The sequence below is a fragment of the Brachycentrus maculatus genome, unplaced genomic scaffold, assembly GCF_059751285.1.
Source record: "Brachycentrus maculatus isolate JH-2025_06_01 unplaced genomic scaffold, ASM5975128v1 h1tg000157l, whole genome shotgun sequence".
NCBI lineage: Eukaryota > Metazoa > Arthropoda > Insecta > Trichoptera > Brachycentridae > Brachycentrus > Brachycentrus maculatus.
In genome coordinates this window covers 2,337,265-2,359,827 of record NW_028280910.1, presented here as the reverse complement: position 1 = coordinate 2,359,827, position 22,563 = coordinate 2,337,265, and the positions used below count along the sequence as shown (strand labels likewise).

General features: G+C 30.1%; 1 protein-coding gene across 1 annotated transcript in view; it reads left to right on the top strand.

Annotated features, from left to right (window-relative positions):
* LOC148308596 (sodium/potassium/calcium exchanger Nckx30C-like) overlaps positions 1–22,563 on the top strand; it is a 119,367-nt gene that overhangs the window by 22,966 nt on the left and 73,838 nt on the right. The window contains exon 3 of the mRNA XM_088261496.1: positions 8,532–8,724. Within this exon, the coding sequence (XP_088117622.1) occupies positions 8,532–8,724 (193 nt within the window). The remainder of the gene's footprint in view (positions 1–8,531; positions 8,725–22,563) is intronic.

The window sequence follows — 22,563 nt, the reverse complement described above, 5'->3', positions numbered from 1 at the left end:
TTACATTCCACGTTACTCAAATTATTAGAACTTTTATAAATATCGTCATTTTATGTATTTTTAAATCATATTTTTTTAATCATATTTTCATATGGTGTACGGAGTGTATGGAAGTTTTTGGTAAGGGAATGTACTTCACATTAAAACAACATTAAAAACCATGAGTATTCAAATGTTTTATAATGTAATAAACTCTGATGATGGCAAGGTTCTTGTCGAAATCGGTTGGTTAAAGTGTAGGTACGTATAATAAAAAAAGTGGTTAAAACAAATTTGTTTAATTTTATAAAATCGTATGCATAATTCATATGCAGTTTCATGCGTGATTTTGCGGCAGTATCTATGGTTGACTTGAGTAAGCTTTTTTTATATTGATATCTCAACACGGATTAAAAAGAATTTGTAAGGCATATTCACACATCGTCTGAAAATGTCGTCAAATTTCGAATTTTCAGAATAAGGCCAATTTCGATATTCCATTCATAAACAGTTCAAACAAGAATGGCAGTTATCCAATTTATCTTAAATATACTTTAATTTTCGAAAAAAAACTTCTCAATCTAAATTATTGTTGACAATTTGTGAAAATTTATTAATTTTTATTTACTGATCTTTTTTATTCCTAACCAATATTCACCAAGATTGAAAGACATCACACAAATCACATAGTAAAAACTACTACCTTTTAAGTGTGTCCAGCAAAGATAAAGAAGAATATGGAAGTCCGGAATATCTCACCAATAGATGAATCTTTGATGAGATGTCAAATAATAATTTGTAAAACAGCTCCTATAATTGGAGATAATCCAGATTTGTGAACAAGTATTTGGACACGCTAAAAATTTGTAAATAAATTAACTGGTCAAATAATAAGCTAAAACAATAAAAATGAAAGTGATTTTTTCTGTCATTTCTCATGTATGTGGTTATAATCCAGGATTCGGATCTCACATACTAATAAAAATGTTTCTGCTCAATAAAAAGCTTCTTTTCGTCTCACCAATAGATATCTCTAGTGAAGTTCTAGTGATTCAAGAACAATGTTTCGAAATTGGATCATGTATATATAGGACTTTCAAGAATTTGAGTAGTGTGGTTGTTAATAATGGATAGAATTGGTAAATGTTACATGTGTGTAATGTAATCACTTAAACCAGCCTATCATGGTCGTCAGCCCCGTAAATGCTCAGACTTCCATTTTCTTCATCTTTGATGAGATGTCGAAAAATAATAGTAAAAGCTATAAAAATGTTTTCTATAGACTACATAGATGGATGTGTTCATTATGAATGAATGAAATTTATTATGTACAAAATTAGTCGTTGTAAACAATTTTTATACAAACAATATAATAATTTCGTTCGTATGTGAATTTACTGCTTAAAATCTGTAAATTGTTTATGGTCTTCAAAAGGTTTTTTATTGGATAAAAGCTTTTCCCGCCATGTACTGTTGTGATCAGCTGTGAAAAAAGGCTGACGCCATTTTTATTTTTTAAATATAAGTAAAGGGGCGTTTTACTAATCTGTCTGTATCAATGGAGACGACACTTCTTTTAAGAAGAGCACTTTGAAGATGTCAGGCATATTACAAATTGCTTTGTGTATTTCCGAAGCCGTAGAACCAAAACTATTTTCAATAAATCAGTTGCGCCAACCTGTCTTTCTCTGGCTGATTTATTGTCTTGCAAAAAATGTACGTATGTCAGACTGGGTGGGATTCTGAACGATATATTGCGTATTTTAATTTCTTGTATAATTGAAAGATAAAATATAGCTTTAGGTTTTTATAAAAAATGGTTTACTAGTAAACATATCTAACAGAATGAAAAATATATTAATATTATATATAATCAGCGAATATCAGAGTAACGCTATTGGTGGTTCGATTCCTAAGGGGTTATAATAAATATGTGTGATTTTTATGTAATATTTATAAAATATAACCATGAATTGGTACCTGAAGCGCAAGATTTATTTCCTTGAGTAACCTAATTAATGATCTAGATAGAACACTGCGTCGTTAAGATACAGTGCCCTATGCACTATGGGCGCAGTAAGGGTCAGAAAAAATACAACACACATGCAATAGAGAGGAGGTATTTTCGTCAAATAAATAAATAATTCTAGTCATTATCATTACCATTTGATATATACGAATAAGATTGAATCAATATTTATTATATAAAGTTTTTGCACAATGGATGTTCTACAATCGGTTGAATGTTGAACTTTGCACGGTGTATAAAGTGATCACTGAAGCCAGCCAGTGTCAGATCGTAACCCAGAAATACCCTGACATCAAAATTCCCTTCGTTTATAAAATATTATCAGTATCCCTTGCCAGTCAGCTGATATGTAGTATCTTGAAAATTGTTACTCCTACGCAAAGTGATGTTAAAAAATAAATACATTGTGGGTATACCCAATTTCCTAGGTCAGCTAACAATGAGTAGGTTCTGTTCCCTAAATATCTAAAAATAGACTAGGATTGAAACACGGATATTGTGCACTCCTATACCACGTTCCAAGGACACCCTTCTCACCCCTTACTAACCTTCCACCCACATTGTATCAACCCTTCTGCCCACAATCTCCCACCCCGTGCAGTCGGCCAGCCTAAAAAGCCACTGGGCGGGGAACAGCCGACTGAGGTACCTTTCTATTTATATTATGTAATAAGGTAACCAGTGTACAAACCTCTGTTAATGACAGCTTCATTTGTGGCAATGCTTCCCAAACTGTCCTACTCACAAAAACAAAATTGTAATACAAAATTATTCATATCGTGTTTATTTAGGGAAAATTTGAATTGAACCTACAATAACTTACTTTAACAAGTATTTCAAAGCGTTGAGAGACTATGTACAAAGTTTAGAATGGCAAAAAACGTCAAATGAATGAATTAGTCTTGAATTGTGGCGTTTTTGAAATATATTTAATATTGAAAAATATTATCGATGAAATTTAAATAATATATTTGGTTTTGTACAACTTTTAATTCAACAAAAAATGCAATAGTGCGCAATTAAAATTAAATTTATACAAAAATTGCATTTCGATGGAAATATGATGTTTATTTTTTATGAAAACTTATCAGAAATGCGCCTTGAGGTAGTTAGGTAGACACTTCACTGCGAAACTGCTGTCGCGAGTTCGATTCCAGCCTATAGAAAATGAATTCAAGAAGTATGTTTTTATTTTTATATGTATTTCAATTGATCTGGGTATTTTTTTTATGTATTTATCATATTAACCTCACCTATCATCGCTATCCTACCTGCAGACTAAACCAATGAAAATAGGGGAACTTTGGATTTAAAAAATAATATTTACACACACACTCACTCACACATCGCTCACTCCTTTCAACAACGTCATAAATCAAAAAACTTGATTTTTCAGGAGATCGTTTTTAAAGTTTAAAAATATAATACAATGTATTAAAAATAAATATCAAGCCACTTATTGAACATTTTACTGTGCAACGTATATTTTTAAGTAAAATCTGAATGTTTTTTCTTCATTTGAAAAATATTAAGGATATATAAAAAAATAATTAAACAACACCTTTTTATCGAAATGCAAAAATAACACTTTCTGTCCTGTAGCAGGTAAATATTAAGTTAAAATATGCCGCTCTTGCTGGGATATATTACATTTTCTGGGCACTCCGAAAACACACACAACTGAAAATTGACGATTTTTGATTTATGACGTTCTTGAAAGGAGTGAGCGACATATACACAGACACATATAAAATATATATATATATATATATATATATATATATATATATATATATATATATATATATATATATATATGTATAAATATTTATATATTTAAATATATAAATATGTATATATATATATATATATATATATATATATATATATATATATATATATATATATATATATATATATATATATATATATATATATGTATATATATATATATATATATATATATATATATATATATATATACATATATATATATATATATATATATATATATATATATATATATATATATATATATATATATATATATATATATATATATATATATATATATATATATATATATATATATATATATATATATATATATATATATATATATATATATATATATATAAAGGTATAAAGGGATTAAAATAAGGAATTAGGCGTAACATTTCCCATTTTTACTCGTGATAGAATAATGGAAGGAAGAATTTGTACGAAGTTCGAGGACATAAATCCTTTTTGTTAGGGATGAGAAAAAAGCGATTTAATAAAATTGAATTGGGAAGGAATGTTCGATAAGTGCAGGAGAGGCCATTAATTGGCCTCCTCGCCCCCCCGCCCCCTCCCACCGACGAACCAGGACTGTCAAATAACACGTGGCCATAAATCTTCGCTATGATTTTGGGCGCCATTTTATCCAGTGATGGAAAATTCAATTAAAATATTTTTAAGATAATTAAATAGTCCTCTAAAAAGTCATTTGAAAAATATTAAAGTAGGTAAGTATACGTGTCTTAAATATTCCTATAAGCTTTATACAAGACTTAATTTTGGGACAATTTACATAGTGACATTTGCACACAAGGAAGAGCCTGAAATAAAAGTTTGAAAAAAATCTACACACCTATTTTTTTGTTACTGCTTTATTTTATCAATAAATTTAATATTTAAAAAAAAATGTAGAAACAAGTATTAATAAACTGCTAATGTAGCAGTTTGTCATCAAAGAGTAAACAACGAAAACAAAAAATTGTTATTTCTTGAATGTTTTCCGCAGATACTTTGTGGCACATTTTATAATATCTTTATAAAATTAATAGACTTTGTTTTCACCACTTTTTTATTTTCATATAATTCAACCTACCGGTTTGGACAATACAAAAAAAGGAAGTTTTAAGTTTTTTTTTGTGAAAGTATTATAATATTTTGAATGTTTTTTTTTAAAATTTAAAATAAACCCTGATGATGACAATGTATTGTTGAAACCGGTAGGTTGAATTATATGAATTAAAAAAGTGGTGAAAACAACGTTTATTAATTTTATAAAGATATTAAAAAATTGTTACATCACATCGTGCATAGCAAAATGTTTTTTCCCCTATTAACGGCCGTAGTCAATTTGTACAAAATACATACATATTGTATAATTTATAATAAAAAAAATTGAAAAAAAAGCGTTTTCTCTTTTTAAATTATATTATTGGTTCAAAAAGTACTTATATAAACAACGATGAACATATAAAAAACAAGGAATTATGCATTTGCCTGATATATTGTAATTATTATTATCGCCTTATAGTTAGGAAGGGACGTTTTCCAGATATCGATATGGTCCGCGAAATTATTGCCGAGGTTTTGCATTCGGTGTATAGGAGTGTTGAATCCAGACACTGTCCGGCTGTTATTACAATAAAATGTATGACGGTTTCTCGTGATAATATTTAAAATAAATAAATAAAAATGATCATTTGCAATAACAAGGAACAGTGGTCGCGGAACCGGGGTAAATTACCCCAAATGGGGTAAAAATGATTTTTTTGGGGGTAATAAGGAATTTTCCCATTATGCTTTATCATAGAGGTGCTAGTATTTTTACAAACTTAAACAATTCAGGTGTGTTCGTGAGAAGTAAGAGACGCGCGTTGTATGTGTTAATTTCAAATCAAATCTGTCGTCTTTTTGGTTGTCAAAAGTTGCGAAGGCTTTCAAAATTTCACATGAGGAGGTGGTTGAAAAGTTGCTGCCATTTGCAACAACCTACCTTTTTGAACAAAGCTTTTCCACTCTAATGAACAAAAAAACGTAGAACAGAAATAGATTAAACGCCGAAGACTGTATTCGAATTGCTCTTACATAAAAAAGTCCCAATTTTGAAATAACTGTATCAAACATGAAGCGACATCATTTCTCCAAAAACTGAAAAGGAAACCTGAAAACCTGATTTTTTGTTTGATCCAATTTGAGAATTTTATTTTGTTTGACTATTACATACTTACTTTTTTCATGTAACTTTTTTTTTCCGTGTAAATTAATTAAATAAATAATGTTTATTTAAAATATACATAAATTGTATTCATTTTGAAATAGGGAAGGGAATTGTCTTCATTTTGAAATATCGACTTACGCAAAAATATTTTGTGGTAATGGTTAAAAAAGTTCCCCGACCGCTGGTCTAAAATATTATTTGAAATTTGACAAGTTGATTAATAACAATTTGCTTTAAATTAATAAGGAAATTGAGTTTATTTTCTAAAAATTTGATTAACATCTCAATATTCCATCACTGTGAGTCTCTAATTGATGAGGACTAATGATCGTTTCATCTGGAATGATTTAAAACGTGTTTGGGATGGAGGAAATAAGGAGACGGCGATATTTCCAGCCGAGTAAAGGGTTCCTTTGTTCTAATCAATCCTCGATTATTCATATTCACTCCCCGTTCTTGGAGCGAGATTATTAATTGAATCGGGTTTTTATCTCGATTGTTTTCTGTATAACAAGCAGCCGATGAACCCCCCTTTTGTGTCTCCATTAATTATTGCAAGAAATTATGATGTCTGAATAAGAGCTAACGTTTCGGATGGATAATTACGTTATCCCTGTGATGAAACGTTCGTTACTTAGATATTAATGTTTTGCATTTTGACATCTCGATACAGATGGAGAAGAATATAGAAGTCTGGGCATTTACGGGGCTTATGACCGTCATAGGATATTAATTGGATATATATATATATATATATATATATATATATATATATATATATATATATATATATATATATATATATATATATATATGTATATATTATCCAATTTGGAAACATTATAATTGAATCGCTAGAATTTTCACTAGAGACATCTGATGAGATGAAAGAAGCTTTTTTATTTACGATAAACTATTATATTTTAATGTGAGGTCCGAATCCTGGATTATAATCACATAATGAGAAACGCCAGAAAATATTCTTATCAATTTATTATTTATGCTTATAATTTGACCAGATAGTTTATTAACAACATTTTGAGTGTGTCCAAATACTTTTTCACAAATCTGGATTATATCCAATTAATAAGAGTTATTTTTCGTATTACTTTTTTGGATTTTTCTTTCAAATATTGTCGGTATTTTTTAATACGGTTGATTATATTTAATTCAAGTTGTTATTAATAAATAAATAGGTAACAGTACCGTATTCCTAGCAAAACTTAAATTTTCCCCGTGAATCGCTTCCCAAATCAATAAGTTTATATAATTAGTTCCCGAGTAAAGGTTTCCTTGTGACCTTTTTCGCTTCAGTAGAGAAAGGCTAAATTTATTTGTGCCGATTTATTTAAACTCTTATACTCGTGTACTGTGTCGAAATAGAAATGGTTCAATAAAAGGAGACGGGGTCGTTATAAACACAAATATATATATATATATATATATATATATATATATATATATATATATATATATATATATATATATATATATATATATATATATATATATATATATATATATATATATATATATATATATATATATATATATATATATATATATATATATATATATATATATATATATATATATATATATATATATATATATATATATATATATATATATATATATATATATATATATATATATATATATATATATATATATATATATATATATATATATATATATATATATATATATATATATATATATATATATATATATATATATATATATAAATATAAATATATATATATATATATATATATATATATATATATATATATATATATATATATATATATATATATATATATATATATATATATATATATATATATATATATATATATATATTGTTTATTTATTTTTCATGCGAGGGAACAATACAATACTTCATTATAATAAAAAATATTTATATGAAAAGTATATGAAAAGTATATGAAAATTGTTTATGACATGCATTCAAATACAACGTGGCCTATGCTGCAATCTATTTTAGATGTACCCACCACTATTATCCATTTATAATTAGTTCCCTTACACTTAGTTTTGCTATTCAATGACTATGGATAATGGTAGTAGGTTTTATAAGTTTAATGCATTATAATCAAAGTTCCTTTAGACAAAAATAGTATGTATTACGTGGTATGAGGTATGTGATAACAAAAAGTACGAATATGTATGTAATTTACCGATGGTAAATTGAAATTGATTGGGATAAATGACAGCAAAAAGATATTAGCAGGCATGTATTTTGCATCAACATTTGTTCACGAGAAAGCTCATTCGAAGTGCGCACTACGTTTGCTCACAGTAGATCAAAAACAACAATGTGTCGACGATTCAGACCGCTGTTTAAACCTGTTTAAATAAAAAAAAACTGTTATTCAATAAAAATGAAATTTTCGCCATCACCCAAAAAATACGTCCTTCATAAAATACAAATTAAAAATCAGCAACGATTAATGTACGTTTTGAATGTAACTTTGGCTGACTAGTGTGTGTTGTTTCTCCCAGCAGGGCAACGCGGCCACCTCCAGCGAGACGTCCGTGGGCACCAACACGGGCGGGGGGCCCTCGGGCCGCGGCCAGGGCAGCGGGGCGCCCGCGGCGCCGCTCGTGCCCCCCTCCTCGCACCACCACGGCAGCGCCAAGTTCAGGCACGGCCTGCTGCAACTCATGATACACACCATAGATCCCATGCACGACGGTAAGAGACATTGTCATAACGTACGAGACTAGTTTTGTGTTCACAGATCGCATGCACGACGGTAAGGGACATTGTCATAACGTCCGAGACTAGTTTTGTGTTCACAGATCTCATGCACGACGGTAAGGGACATTGTCATAACGTCCGCGACTAGTTTTGTGTTCGTTGATCCCACGCACAATGGTAAGAGACATTGTCATAACGTCCGAGACTAGTTTTGTGTTCACAGATCGCATGCATGACGGTAAGGGACATTGTCATAACGTCCGCGACTAGTTTTGTGTTCACAGATCTTATGCACGACGGTAAGGGACATTGTCATAACGTTCGCGACTAGTTTTGTTTTCGTTGATCCCATGCACAATGGTAAGAGACATTGTCATATTTTCATGATAAAACTAGTGAAGGACGTTGATACCATAAACAAGATATATAATTCCAAACCCTCTTCTAGTGGAATGGAAGTCATAGCATCCGCGACTAGTTTTGTGTTCACAAATCTCGTGGAGGCGGTAAGAGACATTACAATAACGTTTGCGACTAGTTTTTTATTCACAAATCTCTTGCATAACGGTAAGAGACATTGTCATAACGTCCACGACTGGTTTTATATTCACAGATTGTCATAACGTCAGAATGACAATGTCTACATGGGTAGAATGGTGAATATTACACGAGTATAAAGTGATTACTTGAACCAACCTAAGACAGGTCGAAAGTCTTGTAAATACTTTAACTTCCATATTCGCCTTCATCTATGTTGAGATGTCAATATAAAATATTCCTGCTACACTCTTTTAATTTTTTATTATTATTCTTTTTAATTTCCGATATCTTGTTCTAACGCTTGAAGGTAAAGTTTACGATCCGTTTTTAGTTTGGAAATGTGAAATAGTACACGGTATCTTAAGTGCATTTGGGACAGTGCAGTCGAGAGTCATAAACCGATCATGTGTGGGCAAACCCCACTTTACGGCTCTTCTCCGCCGCCCCCACCCTCCACCCACCACCGGTGGTCTGTCCAGGGGTCGGCACTCCGTGGTTCGCGAGCCAATCGCGACTTATTACATAAAGTTTCTCAATTACACGGAAAATAGGACATTTTTCAAAATTTTTACATTGACATAATTTATTTGTTAAACCGACCTTCCCTAAATCCCCTTTTACGTTTGCCTTCCTCGTTATCATCAATTTGCAATTTATGTTTTTTTTATGTTCAAGTACCTACTATCTCCCCTCTGATTGCAAACAGCTATAAGTATATGGTATCAAACGTTTTGACCAATACCACTATTCTGTTTTTGGTTGGTTGGAAGAAATTACTTTTTAGCAATAAGCCCGCCATGTACTTATTTCACATATTCTTATTTCAAATAAAATAAATAAATATCCATAAATACATATACCTACTGTAAACATTCATTAAAAAATTTATATACATAATTAACATCAGAGACCCACCAAGCCACCGTGTGTGTTTTGTCAGTGGATTTCTTTTTACATAAGTTTTTTGATTGTTTTTATCTACTTTAATCTAATATAAACACAAAAAAGAAAGAGAAAAAAATTATAACAATTTTTAGATTTTCATAGAATTAACTCTTGATCATTTACCCATTCCTTTATATTGTCTTTGCTCCATATTTTATTTTGACTTAAACCAGCTTAGGACGGTCGTAAGCCCCGTAAATACCCAGACTACCATATTCTTCCTCATTTTCTTCTCATTCATGTTGAGATGTCAAAAAATAATTTAAAAAATAACTCCTTTAATTGGAGATTATCCAGATATGTGAACAAGTATTTGGACACACTCAAAAAGTTGTCCTCAGCTTTTAATTTTATTTACAATTTTAGTTAATAAACAGTATTCTTTAAGCAAGTAAGTACGACTTTTATTGCTAGGAAATCTTATGGTGAGAACAAAAGATCGAGGTATTAAGGACCAAGTAACATTTTACGAAATTTTTTTCTTCTAAAACACCATTTTTGCATTGAAAAAATAAGTTTTTCTTCGAAATAATTATATGATTTTGAAAAGAAAAGACTTATAGGTAAGGAAAATTTATAAAAATACTTTTCCATATCGCTCACTCCTTTCAACAACGTCAAATATAAAAAAACTTGATTTTTCAGGATATCGTTATTAAAGTTTAAACGTATAATAAAATGTATTAAAAATAAATATCAAGCTACTTATTGAACTTTTAACTGTGCAACAGATTTTTTTTAGGTAAAAATCTGAATGTTTTTTCTCCATTCGAAAAATATTTAGGATATTAAAAATAAATTAAACAATACCTTTTCTTCAAAATGCAAAAACAACACTTTCTGCCCTGTAGCGGGTAAATATCAAGTTAAAAATTACCGCTTTTGCTGGGATAGAGTACATTTTTTGGGCATTCTGCACACACGCACAACTGAAAATCTTTACAAATCGGGCGTGAGCAGACAGGTGACCTCTGCTGTGGTCTCCGGTGGAATGAATGCCACTAAACGAATGCTGGGCCTTAACGTATCATCAAATAATACCCTCACCTCAATGAAAATGAAATTATGCATTGAAAATATACAATTTCAAAGAGAAAAACTTTGTGATTTTACATTTTATAACTTTCAAAATAACTTCGTTATGTGTTTGAGGAAGTAGCTGTTGGCTTCAATACGATAATAGAGTTTACAAAAATATGTGATATGGTCATATTATATCCATATCACATTTCTTTGTAAAACTCTATTAAGTTATTTCCATGAGTTGGAACAAAACACATAAAACAATATGGCCATCGCATCCTGCAAAACTTAGAAAATAGAGATCGATTTTATATACACACACATATATGTATATTCATATACAGTTGAACTCGCTTATTATGATCACGAAAGTAGCGATTCGGATATAACGAGGAAATATTCGTTGACATTTTAGCTTGTGATTTTCTTCACTTCAACATTTATTCACTTTTATTACGAGCTACTTCGCTACGAGCAAAAATATCGTCAATAATTTATTGTAAATTCTGTTAGTTGGTAAAATATCATTTTTAATTTCCATTATCCAAACATATTTTGAAAATGTCTAAATAAGACGAAACGCGTCATATTCTATATCACTGTATGTATTTATTAAAATAAAACTGGAAGTTCGATCCAATAATTTTGTATTTTTTTGGATACGTCGCCAAAAAAAATAATCGTCAATAATTCTTGAAACTCTTAATGTATCGGTCGTTTAAAAACAACATTTTAAAGCTTGAGAATTGAATATTTTTATTTCAGCTTTAAATTTTTAGCTGGAAAAAATTATATATTTTCTTTTGAAATAACGAACTTGACTAACGTTTAAGGGCTAAATCACGCATTTGTCTCAAAACCTTAAATTCCTCAGTATTCTGGACGATTTCTTCAGTCCAGTTGATGGCAATGATGAAAACCTTCACGGGTTCATAGGGTGGAATTTTCGAAGCTGGCATTGTTCGGATTACAGCGCATTTCGGATTACGGAGCGTTCGGATTAGTAAGCCAGCACTGTAGGTACTAACAAAAACAAAAAAATAGATACCTCGTTATTAGAGCTTAGTACGATAGTATATTTCAAATGGACATAAAATATATCCTTCACAGGAAAACCTACGTTTTAGAGCTCCTATGCCGAGTTCTCAAACTGCTATAAAATTTTTATCTATGTTCCCTCGGAACACTTCCGGTTAATTTCAAGTTACCTTATCTCAACTTGAATTTTATCTGGTTTGAGTAATAAATTTAGTACATTTTGTCAAGTCAACATATATGAAGAAGAATAAGTCTGGATATTTACAAGGCTTATGACCTGTCAAAGTCTGGTTGTGTGATAACATTACACACGTGTTATATTCCCCATTCTGCTCATAATAAACAGTCAAATTTTGGGAACTCATACATGTATTCTTGACATCTTAATAAAGACGAAGAAGACTATTGAGGTCTGGGCATTTAGAGGGCCTTAACCAAGCCTATGACGGTCGTGGGCCGTGTAAATTCCCATGCTTTCATATTCTTCTTTATCTATGTTGAGAGGTCTAAAATGGAAAAAAATTACTCTTAAGCGAAGATAATCCATATTTTTGGTATTTGGACACACTTAAAATGTTATTATGCATATATCGTAATTTTCATTACGCTTTATGTTTGAGTTCTCTAGAGCCAACTATGGTTGGTAGAAGCCTTTTAATAAACAGAGATAAAACAAACTAATCTCTTTAGTAGTGATCTCTAATTTCCTTTATGCAAGATCGTTACAGACTTATTACACATTGGGAGACGCTTGAAAACACGATTTTCAATTTTTATGCAGCTTACGATTTAACCGGTTATTTTCGTGTGAATTTTACACGTGTATAAATTGATCTGTCCGCCTCCGTAGTGTAATGGTCAGCACGCTCGGCTACCGTTCTGGAGGTCCCGGGTTCGATTCCCAAGGGGGGTAAAATAAATATAAGTGATTTTTTTCACTGTAATATTTATTCAATATTACCATGGACTGGTACCTGAAGCGGAGGGCTGATCACCCTTCCTTCATGTGTAAAAACGATCAAGATAACACTGCGTTTATATGACACAGTGCCCTATGCACCATTGGGGTGCGGATAAGGGTTTTATATTATATTTATATATAAATTGATAACTTAAATCAGCCTTCGACAGGTCGTAAGCTCTGAAAATGCCATGACTTGTATATGATTCGTCATCTATGTTGGGACATCACTATAAATAAATAATAAGCCGAGACTAACCCAGAAATTTTGAACAAGGATTCGAACACACTAACAATATTGTGAAAATTAAAATAATATATTTTCCTTGAGATATAAATAGAACTACCATATTTATACTTTCAATATAATACTTATTTTATTTATAAACGTAATAAATTGGATAATTGCGTTTTACATTGAACGAAACGGAGCACGCAATATTTGAAGTCAGACATTAATATCGCTTTTATAATAAGCTGTACGGTAATATTACAATACGAGCAATTTTACAAGCCCCCAAGTAGGTACCGCGGTATTCATTAACAGAACTTCAATGAAAACGTTTTCGGGGGACTCAAATCTAACATAATAAATAATTTTTCACCCAGTCATAAATGTAGATACACGAGTTAGGGCTGGGCTTCCGTGCGAATGTATGTAAATCTTTTATTTATTTATTTATGAAATGCAAAACACTATGGCTAATATGGAATATTAATTGTATAACATAAGTACTTACGTTTTTTAAAGAAGGAATCACCCGCAAAGCCTTTACGTTAGAGGCAAGTCTGCAGGTAGGATAGTAAGTATGGGGAGGGTGAATGTGAAAAATACACAACAAACACCCAGACCAATTGAAAATAAATCTTTCTTGAATTCATTTTGCACTTGTTGGGAATCGAATCCGCGACGCTAGTTCGCGGTCAAGTATCTACCCATCTACGCCACGGGGCCTGTCACACATGTACATACCTGATACCTACCTACACATACATGTGTTTATATAAATATATAAATATATATTTATATATATATATATATATATATATATATATATATATATATATATATATATATATATATATATATATATATATATATATATATATATATATATATATATATATATATATATATATATATATATATATATATATATATATATATATATATATATATATATATATATATATATATATATATATATATATATATATATAAATATATATTTTTACATTTATATATATATATATATATATATATATATATATATATATATATATATATATATATATATATATATATATATATATATATATATATATATTATAAATATATATAAATATATAAATACATATATATATATATATATATAAATATATAGTCACATCCTAGGAGGACCTCTACTGGAGAAGGTGAAGTTCCTACTACCAAGATAGGTCGTGAGTTACATGACTCATGTAGGTCTTGGCAGTGAGCTGTAATACAGAAGGAGGTCACAATAGACCTAATATGGTCGCAGTAACATAAGGGATGCAAGGTCCTTTGACTTAAAAAAAAAACTCCTTCATGTATGGCATGTTGAGACTTCAACAAAAATCGTATAAGAAATATATAAATATTCGCGGAAATAATATTTGTACGTAATATTTTTGTCCTTCGTGTCTTCCGTTCCTCAATCCCCATTTCCGCAGATACTTGATTGTATTTTTATGATACCACAGCGTTTACTTGGCATTTTTTCCCCTTTGTTCTCCAATGGGAGTTCTATGATGGCCCATATTTTATGCTAATTTACGGAAACGATTCGTATTTAAATTATATTTTATTTGAGTATTTTTTACGAAATCAGTGAAGCTTTGTATGAGAACATTAAGTTAAGCATTATTTTTATTTAGATCCGCAATAATTATATTTTTATTAGCTTTCATTTCGCTGCCTGTTTTTGAAAGATATTTGCATATTTTCCGACTTTTAACTCGGTTTTTATTTATTACCGACCTCAGTAACATATTTTTATTTGATTTAAACAAAAGTACTCTCATTGTAAATTTCATATTTTAGTTTGTACATTTATTATTCACAAATTTATTCATACTTTTAATTTAAGTTTTATTTGGTAAATACCGCCATTTCTTAAAATGTTTGTGACATGTGTTGATATGCATTCCGCGTAATTTTAAAACACCATGTTTAACGTCCAAAAACCGGTGTTTTAAAATGATATGGAATGCATCAAAACACGTGTCACAATACATTTTAAGAATTTACCAAATAAAATTGAATCCAAGTGTTACTTTCCAAATAAAACTCGAATTAAATGTACAGATTTTCAGAAATGTTGGTATTTACCTTGTACAACTTAAATTTAAAATGGATAATATTCTAACTGATATATAAATGTAGATGTAGAAGTCTATTAAGATGGTAGTATAGATGTTTTAGGATTTGCATTTATATACAATTTCACGCTTGTCAATAATAGAACCAGAGGAAGACCGATTAAAGCTTTGAATGGTCAAGTTTTTCAAACACCTTGGCGTGGTCAGGTCAGGAGTCGGAATAATCGTTGGGTAAGTATGTGTACGCCTCCGTAGTGTGATGGTCAGCGCACTTGGCTACCGTTCTGGAGGTCCCGGGTTCGATTTCCAGAAGGGGGTCTAATAAATATAAGTGATTTTTTCACTCTTATATTTATTAAATATTACCCAGGACTGGCACCTGAAGCGGAGGGCTCCTTTCCTTCGTATGTTAACGATCAAGATAACACCGCGTTTATATGATGCAGTGCCATATGCACCATTGGGGTGCGGATAAGGGTTCGAAAAGTATGAGGAGATGCATGAATGTGGAAGAGGCGAAGAGTGTTTGCAAAGACAGATTTCTATGGCATTCTCCCCTCTCTGTCTACCCCTGCGGATAAGCGGTGTCGTGGTTAGGTAGTTAGATTTTTGATTTTTATATAAATTTTATAAAATAAATTTTCTGATAAATCAGGATGGGGAAAAACCAAGATGGCTACTTTACGTCAGTTTTGAGAAGCACTTATTGAACTGTCGGTTCTTTATTTTTACAAAGCAAAATGACTTCTATATGTGTAATATTACTAATTATTTTTAATATGTTATTAGATTAAAACCAATATTTTTACCTTTTCCACTTTATTTTAATTTGACCAGCGACCGGGTTTCGTCGTTACCGACATCATCAGACTGGTGGGAGGCTAAACAAATTGTTATGTTATATATGATGTCGGTAACGACGAAACCCGAAATATATATATTTCTTTATATACTAATGCATATATATAAAGACAAGAAAATTAAAGTATTTTAAGGAAATGATTTCACCCGTTTATATTTCACGAAAAAGAAAACATTTTCTCCTTAACGACCTCCACTGTCATTTTTTAAAGTGCGTCTCTTAAGGAAGAAATAAGAATTTTTGCTTCGTTTGCTATTCCAAGTTAGTCGTGTGAGAAATCCTTTGTAATCCCTCCGTAAATAAATTTGATTACTTTTTACGACAGTTACATTTAACCGCGGAACTAATGCCTGCTTATTGTGCTGAAGAATAAGGGTTTATTTTACAACGGTGACGCAGAAACCGGAGGTTATCGGTTAACCCCGAAACTCCCAACAGTACTCCTAACCATAGATGGCTTCAGTAAATTCACACATAAAGCCGTCATAAGATTTATGATATATCACTCACTCCTTTCAAGAACGTCATAAATAAAAAAAACTTGATTTTTCAGGAGAACGTTTTTAAAGTTTAAAAATATAACACAATGTATTATAAATAAATAAAAAGCCACTTATTGAACTTTTTACTGCGCAACAAATCTTTTTAGGTAAAACTTGAAGGTTTTTTCTCCATTTGAAAAATATTTAGTTTATTTAAAAAATAATTAAACAATACCTTTTCTTCAAAATGCAAAAACAACATTTTCTGCCCTGTAGTGGGTAAATATTAAGTTAAAAATATGCCTCTTTTGCTGGGATATAGTACATTGTTGATAAAGAAATTTTCTATATATGTAGTCATACTTTTATGACAGTTTATTTAAATTGTTTTATTTTTAGATTAATTAGGTGAAAACCTATAATTGATTTTTTTTTAGTATTTTATCATATTATGTTATTTTTGTCGAAATATTCTGTCGATTTTCCTATAAAAATATATATATATATATATATATATATATATATATATATATATATATATATATATATATATATATATATATATATATATATATATATATATATATATATATATATATATATATATATATATATATATATATATATATATATATATATATATATATATATATATATATATATATATATATATATATATATATATATATATATATATATATATATATATATATATATATATATATATATATATATATATATATATATATATATATATATATATATATATATAAATAAAAAAAAGATCAAATAATTGTATTAAAATGTCTTTTTTTGTGTCGTGAAAGGGGTTGAAAGCAGAATAATGGTTGGCCGTTTAGCAACGTTTCCACATGAGCGGGTTCCTTCTCGACCCCTAACTGGATACCCGCTCGAGTGTATTAACTCCAGACATTCGCCAGCCGATAAACTGATTTATTTCCAGATACTAAACTCTAATTTAACTTCAATTATTTCTTATTTCTTATTTTATTCACATTCGTTTTTGTTATTGGCACGTCATAAATTTATTTGGTGGATGTCGATTTGATTGATATATAAAAAAAATAATAATTAAACCATATTCGCTCCCTAGGTGGAGCATATGGAGTCCACAAACTGTCTCCAGGCTTTTCTGTCGGCTGCCAGCTCCCTTTTCCCTTGTGAAGTTCTGACAAGAACTGCCATATATTAAAATATTGAATATTAAATAAATATTGAACTGCCATATATTTGTATATTAAATGTTAAAATCAAACACTGATTTTTTGAGTATACTAAATTAAATATTTTGACAATTGTTTCGCCTATTTATATATAATTAACGCTTTTTTTATTGCTTACTATAAATTTCACTCGGCGCATACTATTTTTTTTTTAAATGCATTCGCATTATATTTTATATTTTTTATTATATATTTTCAAACACCGTAAAACGATGCGAAATGCATCAAAACTCATATCATTATATATTTTTAGAAATAGTTGTACTTACTAAATGACATTTGAATTAAAAATTAATTGCATTGTATTAAAATGGGCATTCCAGAATCATAAGCGCTGTCTTACCCCCATCTGACTATTTCCTCCGTGATACACATTTTCCCAATTTCCGGGTTAATTAATATATATATATATATATATATATATATATATATATATATATATATATATATATATATATATATATATATATATATATAATATATATATATATATATATATATATATATATATATATATATATATATATATATATATATATATATATATATATATATATATATATATATTAAATACATGTAGAACCGACTCTTACAATTGTGATAGTCGGTAAAGCAGATCGTGCAAATCTACCACCAGACGTCGCGCATGCGTCGCACTGAAAAAACAAAAGACCTCAGATGAAAAAAATATTGTATTGGTGAACTGTCATATTATATGTAATTTATAAAAGATTATTTTAGAATAAACTTTTACTGTCGTTTCTTTAATTACAAAGCAACACATTGTTTATTTTATTAGTATACATCCACATATTATTGTACATAATTATATCATGTCCAAAATGTGTTAGATCACCCATCTGTTATGTACAAAGCACACCGTCCCGATAATGTCTGAGGATAGCTAAATAACGGTGTAGATGGGAAATCAAACAGCGCTTTCCGAAGCCCGCCGTAAAGTAAACTCTAATCTCATTTCAGGCAATCTATATTCCGGTAGTGGAACAATCCTGTTTATGGAAAATATAAATTAACTCACCCCTGCTGAGACAGGTTTAGATTAAAACCGTTTACCGGTCGTTTGTGACGTCATAGCCGAATTTAATATCGACTTCTTTAAAATAAGTCATTATTTAATTCGGTTAGTAAATTCGATTACTTAAACCTAATCACACTAACCTCTCTATATATTTAGTTGCATATTTGTAGTTATTGATGTATTTGACAATTTGACATAAAAAATGTAACATTTTTTTACACATGTTTAAAAAAAAATCATTTTATGGAAATTCCACCGTACGGATAAAATATAAATATATATTATAGGTATCTCAAACTGAAACGAAGCGAAAAATCTATCGTTTTTATTCGATAAAGCAAGGAATCCTGATTTGAAATATTTGTATTTGATTTGAAAATTTGACATTTGTATTTGAAAATTTGACATTTGACATAAAACTTAATATTTTTATTACTATCAGATATGTACTAGATTATTCATCCTACGTACGATAAATCAATATTTAGTATTGGTATTTCAATTTGAAATAAAGCATCTGATGTTTTTTATTTTTTTTTATTATTATTTCGAATTTAACAGAATAGTTACATCAATTCTATATCATTCACATAAATAAGTTACACAAAATAAGTATTTATACAATTCCAATTACAAAATCCCACATTTGTAAATTTGTGAATATACCTGGAAGAGGGACGGGAGGGAAAAAAGGAAAAGATCAAAGTTCAAGTAAAAAAAATGTATGAAACTAGGGACACCACAATATAAATGTCGAGTTTATAATACAGTGTAGACGATCTCAGCGCTGAAAATATCAAAATCCCTTCCGTTTTTTTTAATTCTATTTTTATATAATAGAACATGTATTATAGAAGAAAAATTCTAAATTGAACATCCCTATTGCATTATTTGTTGTGTTCAATAATAGAGAGAATGGTGAAGGTCATAAAAGTGTATAAGGTGGTCACTTAAGGAATACAAATGTAAGCCTTGGGATGGTAAGACTGCCTTCTTCTTTCGTATAAAACGATAGATGGTTCGTCTCAAGTTACAAATAAATATATCTTCTTTTTTGTTTCATACCAACTTATCGTCTTTGTAGACTGTTGGGGTCAGCTCTCCTCGTCCTCAGGTTGTAGGTCCTTTTGTCATATACAACGTCATACATGCCTTCGAACCATGTTATCTTTAGAAATAAATATATTATATTCTTCTAACCCTTATCCGCACCCAATGGTGCAAAAGGCACTGCATCATATTTACGCAGTGTTATCATGATCCTTACATACATGAAGGCAAGGTGATCACTCCTGCGCTTCGGGGACCAGGGTAATATTAAATAAATATTATGGTGGAAAATCATCAATATTTATTTGACCCCCCCCCCTGGGAATCGAGCCCGGGACCTCCAGCACGGCAGTTTAATACACTAACCATTACACCATGGAGGTAGACAAATATTATATTATTAATTGTGAAGATTATATACCGAGTAAAAATAACTAGTACCATCCTCAAAAGTAACAGTTATCTATTAGTCACATATCTAGGGGTTTAAGGAGATCAAATTAACGGGTTGTGGTCCCGTGGTTAGTGTCGCGGACTCTTAAGTCAGAGTTTCTCGGTTCGAACCTCTCTACCGCAATTTGATACCTATTTCAAATAATAAGACGCTTAGGCTCACAGAAATAGTATGAAATTGAAATATTCGTGAAAATAATAAAAACACAAATATTTCTCTTTAAAAAAAAATTTTAAAAAATATATACCAGTTGGTCGAATTTCGGTTAAAATTTGTAATGTGGGAACCCTGCTTCTTGGTTCTTAGCTATCCGAACTAGTATCTATGTATAGTACGTTCCTTATGCAAGTACGAGCGTTCAGTATTGGCTGGAGTAGGGTATATCCCCGTTAAATATTAAACTAACTTTTCTTTCTATTTATAACTTTTATCTGGTATCCGCTACCTCGCGCCTTCTTCCTTCCACCTTCTTTATGTTCGGAATTTTATTATAAATGTATATGGAGAATGGTATAGCGGGAAACAAAGTCGGCTTCAGTAAATAGAAATTATGTAACGTTTTAAAGAAAAAGGATTTTGGTGGTATATTTTTATCCATTATTGTCCGCCTCCGTAGTGTAATGGTCAGCACGCTCGGCTACCGTTCTGGAGGTCCCGGGTTCGATTCCCAAGGCGGTAAAATAAATATTAGTGATTTTTTCACCGTAATATTTATTCAATATTACCATGGACTGGTACCTGAAGCGGAGGGCTGATCACCTTTCCTTCATGTATAAACGATCAAGATAACACTGCGTTTATTGACACAGTGCCCTATGCACCATTTGGGTGCGGATAAGGGTTTTATTATATATATATATTTTTATCCATTACTGAATTGTATTTAATAAGTGATTTATTTAAGAAAAACTTCTGTGATTGCTTAAATTAAACGATTCGAAAATTAATTCAAAAGGATTTGTAATTTGTTCACATTTAAATATTAACCTAACCTAATCTAATCATCACGCCACTTCTCCACACGGTTATACAGAGATAATATAATCCCACACTTGCATAGAAAGTCTTTGAAAACAATTTTACAACATTTTCAGTGTGTCCATATACTTGTTCACAGATCTGGATTATCTCCAATTATAGGAGTTATTTTTCAAATTATATTTTAACATCTCATCAAAGATGAAGAAGAATATGGAAGTCTGGGCATTTACGAGACTGACGACCGTCATAGACTGGTTTGAGTGATCACTTTACATACGTGTAACATTCACCAATTCTACCCATTATTGACAACCACACTACTCAAATTTTTAAAACTGTTTTAAGTTGTAACTGGTTTAAGTAAACACTTTACACACGTGTAAAGTGATTACTTGAACCAGCCTATGACTGTCGTCAGCCCCGTAAATGCCCAGACTTCCATATTCTTCTTCATCTTTGATGAGATGTTAACAAATAATTTAAAAACAATTTTCACCTCATACATTCATGTATCTCCTTACATACATTCCCGCCGATTATTCCGACTCCTGCCCGATGACGTTCAAATATTATTCACTCATTTGATTTATTTGCTCAAACCATCAAACCTTTCCGCCTTTCTTAATTTTACAGATAATGCAAATCTTATATCCGAATAAATAAATAAAAAAGAACGTATAAACAAATAATGATACATTTTTATAAAAAAAATTAAAGAAACAAATGAAATAACCATTAAAAATGAACGAGTATAAAAATGACTATGCACACACAAATAAAAATGAATAAAAAAACTAATAAAAGAGTTTCTGCTTAGTAAAAAGCTTCTTTACATCTCACCAATAGATGTCTCTAGTGAAGTTCTAGTGAT